At 37.0% G+C, this 13,678-nt stretch overlaps 1 protein-coding gene across 2 annotated transcripts in view; it reads right to left on the bottom strand.

Moving 5' to 3' along the window:
• Positions 1 to 41: 41 nt before the first annotated feature.
• The window catches only part of LOC122775619 (pituitary adenylate cyclase-activating polypeptide type I receptor-like), a 32,381-nt gene continuing 18,744 nt past the window's right edge, over positions 42 to 13,678 (bottom strand). The window contains exons 8-15 of one of the 2 annotated variants that reach the window (XM_044035659.1): positions 13,354 to 13,507; positions 12,470 to 12,530; positions 11,718 to 11,787; positions 11,536 to 11,627; positions 9,039 to 9,122; positions 6,630 to 6,759; positions 5,918 to 5,959; positions 42 to 3,829 (exon numbers count right to left, since the gene is read on the bottom strand). In XM_044035659.1, coding sequence (XP_043891594.1) covers positions 3,626 to 3,829; positions 5,918 to 5,959; positions 6,630 to 6,759; positions 9,039 to 9,122; positions 11,536 to 11,627; positions 11,718 to 11,787; positions 12,470 to 12,530; positions 13,354 to 13,507 — 837 coding nt within the window. In that variant the 3' untranslated portion in view covers positions 42 to 3,625. The remainder of the gene's footprint in view (positions 3,830 to 5,917; positions 5,960 to 6,629; positions 6,760 to 9,038; positions 9,123 to 11,535; positions 11,628 to 11,717; positions 11,788 to 12,469; positions 12,531 to 13,353; positions 13,508 to 13,678) is intronic. The other variant, XM_044035669.1, reaches the window with a different exon arrangement.

Below are 13,678 nucleotides of genomic sequence, written 5' to 3' on the forward strand. Positions count from 1 at the left end.
AAATATTTGAAACTGCAAAATGAATCACACTTCTCATCAAGTACAACTTACCACAGATAGATTTATTTTGTTTTCAAATATACACAAATTGAGACATGAATGTTAGACACCATCTTAACACATGACACACTGCCACAGGTGCAACAAACAAATGAAATTGGAATTTTTTTTTGGAATTCAAGTTAGCCTACTTACGTATATCCTCGTGAATACTGATCATGATGTACACGTGTGCACAGAAAACAATCTCTCCAACCATTGAACACACTCACACACACACTCACTCACCCACACACACACTCTGAAAACTGGTACATAAATATCTACAAAAACACAGTCACAAACATTACAGGTCTTCATCAAGAGGTGTCCGTGTGCCAAAAATATACAAACACGGTGAATTATATATGGTCAAGAAAGGACATCATTTGTACACCATGGCAAAGTCATAGCAGGCGACATTTAAGAGCAGCTGAGCAACAACGGTACATTCAAAAATTCATTTTGCCATCAAAACCTTTACTCGAACTCAATATGGAATAAATAAACTGGCTCAACAGGCAAAAGTGCCATAGAAAAGGCATCTATACACAGAGATACGCCCCACAGCAATTAGTCACATTTAGAAACAAACGTTAAAGCAGTTTGGGAAATATGCTTGTTCACTTCACTTCACAGTTATAGCTGTTTAAATATGTACTATCAATGGAGGAACAGCTAGTAGCTGTATTATGATTTAAGTAATGCACATATTGAGGAAACCACACGACAGAGTCAGACTCTCACATAAGTCAGACAAAGGATGTGAATAAGCATCATTTCCATAAATGCCAAAAAATTGCTAAAAGGAAACCATGTCATTGGCTTGTTTGACACTCACGTAAAAGCATAATGCAAAACCCACAAAGCTTACAGTTGTACTGTTAAATTGTGCGCAACACAGTTGAAAAAATTCAACACATTTCTCAAGAAACATTTCAATTTCCTCTGAAAGTGTTTGTTTGAAGAGAAATCAAGAACACATTTGACCTTAATTGGTGTGGAGAAATATCACAAACATGGATACTAACCACGTGGCATCTGCTTTAATCAAAAGGACACACACAAATGGCAAACCAGTGCTGCTACTGAAACCAAATGGAATCCTAACGCTGTGCAGACACCTTGTGGTTAGCAAAAGCACAGCACAGACATGGTCATATACGGGGTTGTACTCTGTACTCTTCTTCTTTTTTTTCACAGACAGTAACAGCTTTGAGACATGGTCGTTTCCATCTGAGTCGATTCAGACTCAGAGTGACGGCTGGTGATACAAGACGTAAGCAGCAGCAAAGTGTTCCGTCCAGACGCAGCTGAGAGCGCACATTACAACAGCTGCTTCCTCCCACTCGTGTGTATGTTCACTTTTTGCTTTTTTTGTTTCAATAATACATGTGTTTCCCTTTCATTACATCCTATTCAGCTTTGGACAGCGATTTCTGTTCAGTATGATATTTCCATGAAGTCAGAAACGAGAGCGCGTGGCACAAATCTCCCACTGTCACCACTTATGGCACTACACTTATAGCACTTTCGCGGAGGGAAAGTGAATGGCAATGACATTGCACGAGCCACACAAATATTACACAGTGAAAAACACGTGTACTGTACATTTAAATCATCTCAGATAATACTGTCTTATGGAAAATAAATATACATCCTTATATGTTTAGCAATATCACCAATGCATTGTTTAAAGTGACTACATTCTTGGTGGCGGGGGAAAAAACAACCCTCCTGCACACATGAACTTCTATTTCACCATATTTCATCATTTTCACACATGTGCAGTTATTGTTTGTTAGCTTGTAAAAGAAAACAAACAAACCCAAAAAAACTAGACGTCACAGCGATTGTCAAGAGCTGTCACATTAAAGCGTTTTTTGTTGTCTGTTATAGCATGAACTTCATTGCCTCTGAGTTAGAAACTGTTTATAGAGACGGACCTGTAGATTTATTGAAACATTTTATGGGAAAATAAAGTAAAACTAAGCAGGATTTCATATCATGTGTAAAAAAATGATAAATGGAGCAAATTATAATAATAATTATTATTATTGTTATTGTTGGTTTTTTTCCTCTAATGCATCCTCAATAAAAATGCATCTGCTGTGTACATTCAGGAAATGAATACGATTAAACCGACACTTTTAATTTGCTATAAATAAAAGTGATAGCTATTTGTGACTAACTAGGCACTTTGGAATGTGAGTCTGAGACAGTTTGTCTCAAAATTAAAAATAGAGGTGCGGTTTAATATGGCACGACGTCATCTTTAATAGCATGATGAGGGTTTGATTTCCACTGCCTACAATAAAGTACTGCACATATAATATAATTCATGGCGTTATGAGAAGCTATGGATAACGAGATCCACGTAATGGCACCGTGAAGTGTTCATAGTTATGAAAAAAATATGTAGTTTTCCTGTGAATTTCACTTTGTTTTAAACACACTGAAAACGTATCGTTATCCTGAAAAACAGTACAAAGACGACTCACTTTCCACGTGAGGTGAAAACTCAAGGAAATAATGATTTAACCTTATTAACTCGATTCATTTAAATATTTTTAGGAGCCTGAAGAAGTGAAAGTATCTACTGTTTCAGAGGAATAAAATAGAATTTCATTTATCCTGTGTCTTCAAGGTTGGAAAACACTGATTTCAACACAATTTCATTTGGCACCTTGTTCCTTTACATACAGACTGCAAGTGTATTTTTTTATATATACATATATGTATATATAATTAAATTATTATCTAATATAAAGAAGTAGTAAGGAGGAGAGTTGGCAGGATACTCTGGGTCTTTGGGATATGTGATGAAATCTACAGATTTGGGCTCCAGTTCCCTTTGTTTGAAAAGGACATCACGATACCGTGTTATGTAGAAGAAAGAAATTTTGATCTCGACACGAAAAAAAGGAGCTATTTACAAAGTCCATGAGTTGCTGTTGCTGTTTTGTTATTATTATCATAATTCTTTTCTTTTTTTTCTGAAACATCTCTTTTGACATACTTTGTACTTATGGCTGATTGTAGAAAAATGTTCAAATTGAAGATGAGACATTTAAGACTGTGAGCATTTTGTACAAGCAAGGCTAACATTTGGTTGATATTTCACTTTGGACTGTGATGAGATCAGATCCAGTCTGGCAAACATGTATGGCACTTTGAATCACATTTATTTTACACCAACAGCCAAATGTGACCCCCCTACTTTTTTCCACAACTTGTAGTGTTTTTCTTGGCACAAAGTCTACATTAATATTATTTATCAATCAATAAATAAAGAGGGTTACGTCTACCGTACTTGTACACTGGCAGAAAATGATTATTACTAATATCTGATTAGAATTTGAGTTTTTGAGAATTTTTCAACATAGAGGCAAACACAACAATAAAATACCGCAGTTCAATTGTAAATCCAAAGCCAGCATGAATCTTTAGAAAATACTCTTGGTAACACTTCATTACTTAAATGCCCAACTACGAAATATACAAGGTGAGGGGTCACTTTGGTCTGTTTCGGTTGGTCAGGATTAGTGGAACGGCACCTTGAAATTGACTCCAGCCAATCAGACGCTCAGGTTGGGAGGCTGATGTTGGCGTTCTCTGCCAGCGGGCTGGACACGCGTATCTGGGAGCTGCTCTTGCTGAGGATGGACAGCTGAGTCCCGCCGTTCACTCCACTGCTGGCCAACGAAGGATGCCTCTGCTGCTTCAGGTCCACAGCAAAGTATCGGTTGACTGTCCAGCTGCGCCATTTCCTCTTGATCTCGGACTGCACCTTCAGGGAGAAACTTCACAAGGTCATTTTTAATGTACTTTAAGCTGTGCCGGCTCCATGAAAAGGTACAGTCCACTGTACTTTGGTAGGGAACACTGATTATCACCTCTGCGTGGGTTTATCGGTAAGTTTGTCCTTCTGTTAGCAACTTCCTGTGTGATGTTCCCTTTCATTTTTGGTAAGAATCTACCTACTGATCAGTGCTTTTACTGAACCCTCACATATCTGTACATTATTTTGTTATTTAGCAATAAAAAACAAACAACTTTTACTCTTCATTCACTTTTAGAACATTCCCGAAAATAAATTGTGTACTTTTACTCCAATACTTTTACCCCTAACTATTTTTGTTCCTCGTTACTACCAAATAAAAAGCAGAAGAAGAAGAGTTGGCAAATCGTCTGTAGCAACGTGTGAGTAAATGTCTTGCACAAGGACACGTGGGCATAATTTATAGACTAGTGGAGCCAGTAATCTAACCACAACCTTTCATTTAAAAGACAATCGTTATACCACTGAGCCACCGTCGCTCAATTCAAGTCCTCACTTTTTACTTTTACTTCTAAAACTTAATTACATTTTATATCAGAAAATGAATTTTGATAAATTCAGTAAATGTCATATACTTTAAGACCTTTACTAAAGTAATTATTTTAACTTGTACCAGTCATTTTAAGATATTACACTACTATTACACTAGATAGCAGCAATGAAGCAGATTACAGATTAGTGCAGGGAACATTTTGGACTGAAATCATCATTAAGTCCAATTGGTATCAATGTGCCTCTAACAGGAATTGTGACTTTTTCTACTCCACAAAAGTTTGAAGAGGAGCGGGACCATTATTTGCTTCTGTATAATGTTTTGTAGGATGACATATTTGTGTTCAGATAATATCTTCTGCTGATGTTTGTTTGGATTAACATGAGCAAGGCTTCAGGGAAATGCATGTAAATCACATGAGAAGAACTGAAGTGGATAAAGTTTCAGAGTTGATTATTTTTTGCCATTGTGAGACTGTTTCCTGAACTAATGTCTAACTGCAGCATCACTGCCATCTAGTGTATGAACCTAGTAATGGTCTGAAAATGCTTGTGAGGAGGTTCCATACTGCAGGGCAGCAGCATCAAACTCACTTACAGAGGGGGCCCAAATTAAACTGTGTCCAAGTCCAGTGCCAGATGAGGTTAAATAACATAACTTTTAGAACAAAGAAAGTTTTTAGATTAAATGTCACTTAATATCAAGCTATAACATTATTTCTCTCTAATTTCTTTTGAATAGATTAAACTATTTTTCATTCCATACGAAACCAAACACTTTTATTTTGAAACTGTGTGAAATATCACCATAAATATATCATATATATAATATATTTATGTGATGGTTAGTGTCATGCTTGGCAAAAATCCTTGATCAGTGATCGGTTCCCAAATAATTGGCTTCACTTCTCTCCTTGCTTATACAATTCAGTTGAACTCTTTCTGTAAACCAGAGGTGAAGATGTGAAGATTTCTGGGGTCAATGGTCCCTTCAGACCTTTTTTTAATTGTAAAATTTACAAACAAATACACTGTTTTATAATAATTTCATTTTCATTGTGACAATTGTAATGTTTAAAAGGCAATATAAGCAAATCTAAGACATGCAGGGGTGAAAAAAATGTCCTTCTTTCACATCTGGAGTCAAAGTGCAACTTTATCAACTGACCTAAATGGGGGTGACACGTGACTAAGGCCGATTTTCTGTTTGACTTCATCCCGGGCCATAAATAATATATTATAAAACTGAAGCTGCAGGCCGTAAACACTCTGATGAAGAGTGTGTTACACATTTCTGTTTGTGATGTGAGTCAACACAGAGATATGAATGTGAATATGAAATGTGAGTATTTATCCTGACTGCACAACATGACACGTTAATGTAAATAGTTTTCTGCATCAAAGTCAAAGTAACAACAAAAACACATGTTTACAGACGTCTATATCAAACAGTCTTATAGCTGTTTAATGTTTAATATAAATACGACGTTGATGAAAACATGACAAAGTGAATGAGTGAGTTCATTAACAGGGACAAAATCTTACCTCTCCATTAAGGAAGCAGTAGAGGACGGCTACTACAAAACCCTGAGAGGAGAACACACAAAAACAAGAGTCAAATTAGCTGAAGATACGCCCTTCTGTTTAAAATACGACAGAGATAATTCATAGCTACAGATAAAAGTCACTATTTGCATATTAAATTGCGGCAGCAGGGAACTCCTGAGAGATTTATCATTTGTTGCTGCAACAAACGTGTCAATACGTTTCCCGAGCTGCGTTGATATACGACAAAAAGGGACAGTAAATAAAACAATAAAAACTTCCAAATGAATCAATAACTGTTTCCAATTTTTTTGCGGAGCGGAAAACAATAAACGCTCACAAATCTGACGTAAAACACTCAAAGCTATTTGAATAAGTGTTTGAAACATAAACCTCAAAGTGTATTTGCATAATGCATAAACATGATTATATATACGTATATATGTATGTATATATATATATATAAAAATATATATATAAAACTAAATAAAGTAAACTTTTGTCAGATTATAAAAATTATTGTTACTTTATTGCTTTATTGTCGATCTGTTCATTGCTTCCAGTGAAAACTAAGGACAATTGCTTATGTATTTATATTGCTGCATGGCTGTAGATTGTGACATTTAATTGTCATTTAAATGACTAAATATCGCGACTCATTGCATCCTGTATCGTCAGAGGATTCTTTTATTCATGATATGTGCGTGAATACCTGGAAGGATCCCAGTCCCAGTTCAAAAACCAGCCTCTCCCTCTTGCTGACGTCTTCAGGTGAGAAGGCAAACACAGTGTAGTGAATGCCAAACAGAGGGATGAGCAGGAGGGTGGAGCGAGCCAGACGCCTGCGTGCACACATACAAGTGACACATGACGCAGGTGAGAGTCAAACATGAATCAGAGCGACTTTTTCTGGTTGTGAAGATGTGATGCAAGAACAGACGCACTGATGTAAAACCACGACACAGTTTCTGCCTACTGATGTGACCTTTTGTGTCCTCTGAACACAGAGTTTAGACTAGCACAACTGGCACAAGTGTATTTTAAATATGTTTGAATTTACACCTTTACAGTTTTGTTTAAAGATTATTTTCATTTATTGCTTTGTTCTTAATGTCACAAAAATCTCATGAAAAGAATCAGTGGAGCCAGAGTCTGATATATCAGATTTGTCTGTGCTCGTCGTCCAAAAATAAATAAATGAACTCCAAGCTAATATGCTCATTCATTATGATATAAAAATATAAGCACTGTCCTATTATAAATACTGACTCAATTGCCAAATCCACACCTGAAAATGTAATATAAAAAAAAAAAACACTTGAACAGTTTATCTTTGTTTCAGTGCAATAGAGAGTAACCATTAGCCTATGTTGGTTTGAATCTTGTAATGAGATTTGATCACATTAATATATAAATGACCCTTAAAAAACCCCACCAAAAACTGTATAGTCATAGTTTTTACAATGTACACATTATAGACAGAAAATGTACAAAGAACACACAACAGATGATACTTTACAATTAAAAGACACAAATGTGCGACACAGTGTTTTTGGACAGTGCAATTCAGTGATGGTCACAGACATGAAACAAGAGTGAAAAGTGTGACAAATAGTGAAGAACTGCAGATGAATGACACAACTGTACACAAAACACATGGGACAAAAAAGGGTCGCGTGTGGATGTGAGGAAGGCACGACTGTCGCACTCACAAATGGAGTAAAGTGCAGTATATGCTATTCATGCCAAATGCTTGAAGAGAATCAGGATTATTGACATGTGCAGTTTTGTTAATGTGGAATTTGAGCAGCTGTTAAAGGTCCAGTGCATAATATCTAATAGGGTTTATGTATAATTGCTTTAAAATAGAAAGAAAGAAACAGAAAGGGTCTCGCTTTATGGAGTGCTGACATATCTCTACAGAAACCTGAACAACAGAAACAGTAGGTGGCGTCATAACTACAGCTGAAACAGTTACTCAATTCATTGATTATTAATCGACTGCTAAATTAATCGTCAACTATTTTGATACTCGATTAATCGGTTTGAAGCTTTTTTCATGATTAAAACAAGATTTGAATGAATATATAATAATGAATAGTGAATATTTTCTTTTTTTCTTGGCTCCATACAACAAAGAAGTCATTAAAAGTGAATCATTTTGGTTTGTGGACAATACAAGACATTTGAGAGCATCATCAATTCCAGGTTTGACAAACACTGATCAACATTTTGGACCAAAAAGAGTACTCGATTAATCGAGAAAATAATCGACAGATTAATTGATTATGAGAATAATTGTTAGCTGCAGCTCTAGTCGTAACAAACAAGAGAGACATTTACCTAAATATCCACTTAACTCCTTTCTTGCACAAAATTCAAAGCACTTTCAATGAGCCATGTTTATTTAGGGAGTTTTTCCAAAAACCTTCAAGGGCCACAAACTTTCACAAGTCAAAGTCAGGGAGCGGGAACTTGTGTGCCAAAACACACAAAAGAAAAATTTAGGAAATATATCTAAAATTTTCCATTTTCTATTCCATCATGACAGTGCACAAAGCACAAAGGACCAACAAGACGTGGTTGACTGTCCATTTCTAGCAGAGTCTCTTTGAAGTTCATATTTTTTCAAAATAAAGACAAGTATTAAATGTAATTATTTTTGTGAAGGTAAGCAAATCATTTCATCGCCACTGCACTAGACCTTTAAAGCTAATTTTTGTTCATCAATTCTCTCCTTAAATTTCTGTTTAGTCCTGCCAACATAAAAACACCCACTGACGACAAAAGACAGTTAGTCCCATTAATGTGAACATTAGTGGAAATTTTGGTTCAATTCCAAATATACGTTAAGGTTAAGATTAAATGTATAGACATGTGGTTGTAAGGATCATGAGTGAGGGAAAGAGTTATGTTCAAGAGGGAGAGAGAGAGAGAGAGAGAGAGAGAGAGAGAGAGAATGCATCTGTCCAGACATTAAAAAATACTCCTGAAGGGAAACCCACACACACATTATTAACAAGTGTGGTCAACACAGACAGACACACGTCCAAGAACTAACACACACACACACACACACACACACACACACACACACACACACACACACACACACACTTACAGTGTGATGGTGGATAACTCTGACATCCTGCACGAATGCTGAACAGCCTGTGTGGGCTCACTGAAGCATTTCTGAGCACAGCTGCTACACAGCACAAAGACAACACAACAGTACAACAAAGACAGTGTCTTTAGGGACACAGACGCACACTGTCTCACACACACACACACACATACCTTCACAGTCGGTCACGCACTCGCACATCCAAGCAACAGATGAGAATCACATTATCCGCAGGGCCTTTAAAAAACACTCTCCTGTGGGAGCGGAGCAGCAGTGATGTCTGGATACACTACAACATAATGAGGCTCAAGCTTCCTGACAACAGGTACTGGCCTACAAATGACTCAGTTTCATGACATGAAAGTTACTAAAGATAATAAAATTGACAACATGGCTGTTATTTCTCCTGTTCATTCATTACTGCATGTTAGAAAATAGCACTTTCGTGTCATTTATAGACAATGTCCAAGGTTCCAATGGACATAAACATGGAAATAGTCCAGGGTGTCAAAGTTTGCTGTTATTCAATTTTCTTCTTATTGACAAAAAATCCCAAAACCAACAATATGCTTTATAAAAAATGTTTTTGTCATACTATAAATCCTGACAAGAGTGAGTTTGCATCTTGAACCTCAACTGCTTTCCTCAACTGTTTTCAGTGTGAAATCATAAACTTGAGTCAAACCTGGGAGGGGAGACATGACATTTTTAACATAGTTTGCTAAGTTATTTTTTACCGCAAAGTGCTTCGCTTGATTATTAGTTATCTGATGTTATAGAAACTTAGTTCTTCGCGCAGCCACTGACATCAGTGAATCTTTGCTGTTTTCATTTTCAGTGCCCAAGCAGATTTATCAGTGTGTACCATTATAAATGAAAAAGAATTGATCTTTCACAGCTAGCTTTTACCTCTTGTGAAAACAAATCAAAAGGTTTGCCAGTTGGGGACGTTTTCCAGTGACGGGTTGTGGTGGTTGTTCTTAAAATAGTGTCAAAAATGTGTCATTTGATATCAAATTTGGCTACCTAAGGAATCACATCAGCAGACTTGTGTGACTGAGATCTCACTGTCATACTGAGTTGCTTCTAAGTAACTGGACCTGCTTGACCAGAGATCGTTCCGCAAAGCAGAAGAGCTGTGTTGTGCTTTGAGAAGGTGGAAGAGTATGTTGATAAGATCTAAATATAGTAGAAAAGTTACCAAAACTGTGCTCGACTGCAAGAAGAGGAAAACTAAATACGTTCACCATAATGTGTCATTTTGTGTGATGAAACTGATTTAATTAGTGCTGTCAAACGATTAAAATATTTCATCGCGATTAATCACATTAATGCCATAGCTAATATAAATCGCAATTAATCACACATTTTTATCAATTCTAAATTTGAAAAATTAAAAAAATTATCCAGGCTGTGTTGGATACAGAGAGCCCGCTTGGAGACTGAGAAGCGTACAGCGCTCGCCATCCACTCGCCGTTGTTTTGTTTCCGGGCTAGCTAGATAGTTTGCTAGGCCAAAAAGAATGTTAATCTTGCGATAAAAGATTGACGCTGTTAAAATGGGTTTGTGTTAATGCTGTTAATAACGCGTTTAACTGACTGCACTAGATTTAATAAAAAAAATGGTATTGATGAAAGTATTGTCCAGGAATAGATAGCAAACCCCTATACATAAAACTTAAGTAAGAGATTATTTGGCAACCCTAAACCCTTTATACTGTATATGGTGTTGTTTTTGTACATTGTGGTAAAGGTAGGAACCTTTCTTGTCTAGTCAGAGGTTTAAAAAAATACCTTTTTAACCTCTGATGCTGCGGGGTTGATGTGTACGAAGTTACACGTATGCATGTTATAGAAACTCTAAGACACTAAGAGGCTTTGTGAGTTGGTCTTGGACTCTGATTAATCCTACACGGTTTATTATCAGTGCTTCACTTTACTAGTTATTCAAGTGCAACATCTCAGTGATTTCCTGCGTTTGGCTGGGCCTCCTCTACACCATCTGTGACCAAGACTATGTGAGTGATTACTGTATCTCTCAATCAAGTCCCCCCAAAACTGTTCATAGGGTAAAATGTTTACAACATATACACTGTACAAATACTCTCATATACTCATTTCCCCAAAACAGCTGCGCTACTAAATATTACAAAGACTTAACTAGGTACTTTGACATTTGGCGTTCTAGTGAGCATTCACAGTAGGACACAGGTGATGTCTTACCAATATTTGCAACTTGAACGCACAAGAAGTCACAGGCGTTATAAAATAATGTCATAAAATAAAGACATTGTTGGTTTTGGTCTTTTAATGAGATTTGTTTGACGATTAGAAAAATAAAGAATATCACCAGATGGTGAGTAATATTCCTTCAGAGATTGTTGCTCACAGTAAACTGAACCCACAGTTATTTTGTTTATTTCTATTGTAAACATTCTTTCAATACCAGTATACACATACACACACACACGGTTTTGACTTCACTGTAACTTACAGGTAAATGCTCGATTCATTCCCTCCTATATCAGGCGACTGCAGCTTCTGCACCAGGATGATAATAATTCCAATGAAGAGGACGAAATTGATCTAAGGAGGGAAAACTAAATAAATGAATTCTATACAGGTGACATGACAGCTAAGCATAAGCCAAAATCAACATCAAAATCTGTCTCATACCATTATAGAGGCCACGACAGGTCCTTTGATGACCCACCAGAGGGCAGTGTTCTCATTTGTATCCCAGCATCTGCAGGAAGAGAAGTGTGTGTGCGGAGGGGACGAGCCTATCAATAATCACCCAGTATGCTCAACTTCACTTTCTCTCTACACTTGGCAACACATGGCGCCCTGCAGTACATCAATCAAGTGGCCATTTGCAGAGTAAGGGAAGGAAGGGTCAGAGGGGAGTGGAGCATTTAAAATGGAGAATACGATTAAATGAGAGAAGAAAGTGGAGCGGAGGGGGTCAGCAACAACAACAACGTAGATTTATTCTCCTACAGTAAGATTATGACTTCACAGTCTGCTGCATGTATAAAATACATCCGCTCTTATATGTTCAAAAGTCAAATGTAATGTTTCTTATTCTCTGACAGCAGCTGAAGAAGTAAAAATAAATGTACTATTACGCTAAAGCTCGATGATTTTTTACGTCGTTCTTGTCCGTTTGCATTATGTTATGTTTGTGCCATGTGCTATCTTTAATTGTAAAGTACGACACTATCGAGACCATTGATTGACCGATTGGTAAAAAGTCAGATAAGCGGCGAGACATGCCGATCACAATTATCCAGAGTCCGATACAACACCTTTGCTTGCTCAATAATTGTACTCCATTAAAGCACTTAGGAAATTTACCTCCAGTATTTATTATAGATTTCTTTTCTTTTATTTTCATAGCTGCTGAAATATTTGGGACGTAGACGTACCCAGTGTCATGGAAATGGAGCCTCAGAACTGCCCAGACAGTCACACAGATGGTGGGAGTTCCTGTGATAAACACAAGTGAAAACACATCATGAATTCAATTATTAAAGCAGCAGTCCTCATTAGTCGTATTAAGCTTTTAAAAAATGGCAACATGTGCTAAAATATGTTCTTCAACTCATACTGTATTCTTCTCTTGGGAGAATATATTGGTCAATAAAGATGTGCAGGGAACTCACAATGGGACACGATTTGTCTTTATCTCACATTAACATAGTCTTAAGGGGATAAAAAACTTGAATGACATATGCCACTGCATTTTCTCTTGCTCTCTCTTCCTCCTTATCTAGCCATCGGGTCTTAAAATCTAATTTGGTCAAAGACAGGAAGTAGATAATTCAATACCGAAGGTTAAAAATAAACATTAGCGAGGAATGGAAGGAAGTTTAAGGGAGTACTTCACCAATTTGCATTTAGCTTGTATTGCTAGAATAGGGGTAGTATTTCTGAAAAATTGTGCTTCTCAACCTCAGTTTCCGCTGAGTCGAGAAATATCTTCATTCTTTTGTTTTTGTTATGTGCCCACCAGTGAAACTTGGTCCAAGGCTTGAAACTGCAACGCTAGTTTTAGACCCACCTGTAGGGGACCTCATTCCCAGAATGTAAACAGCGTCCATCTTTGCTAACAGCTAAGCTAACAGGACCAAGTGTCACTGGTGGCCACGTAACTAAGAAAAGAATGAAGATATTTCTCAATTCAGGGGAAACTGAGGTTGGGAAGCAGAATTTTTCAAAAATACTACCCCTATTCTAGTAATACAAAGCTAAATGCAAATCAGTGAAGTATTCCTTTAAACTCCCCAAATAGCGCAACGCAGCCACTCACCCCATCCTACAATCGTGTACCAGTAGAAGTATCGTCTCTCAGGAAAGAAAGTCTCCACCAGCAGGGTGAACAGATACAGTCCTTCAATGAACAGCCAGAAGTAGTTGGACATGACGCAGTAATGGAAGAAAACCATCACTGCTTTACAAGCCACCTGCACAGAGAAGCACAGAGGGAGGCGACAACGTCACGGACGAGGAACTCGCATCTAGATTTTTGACCTTTTAGAGGATTGAAAGTGGGACACCTCTGCACTGAGGTCATTGACGAGAATATAAGAAAATAAGAAAAGTAATGAATCAATCAGTAATGAATCAATAAAGAT

Source organism: Solea senegalensis, linkage group LG1, assembly GCF_019176455.1.
Source record: "Solea senegalensis isolate Sse05_10M linkage group LG1, IFAPA_SoseM_1, whole genome shotgun sequence".
Taxonomy (NCBI): domain Eukaryota; kingdom Metazoa; phylum Chordata; class Actinopteri; order Pleuronectiformes; family Soleidae; genus Solea; species Solea senegalensis.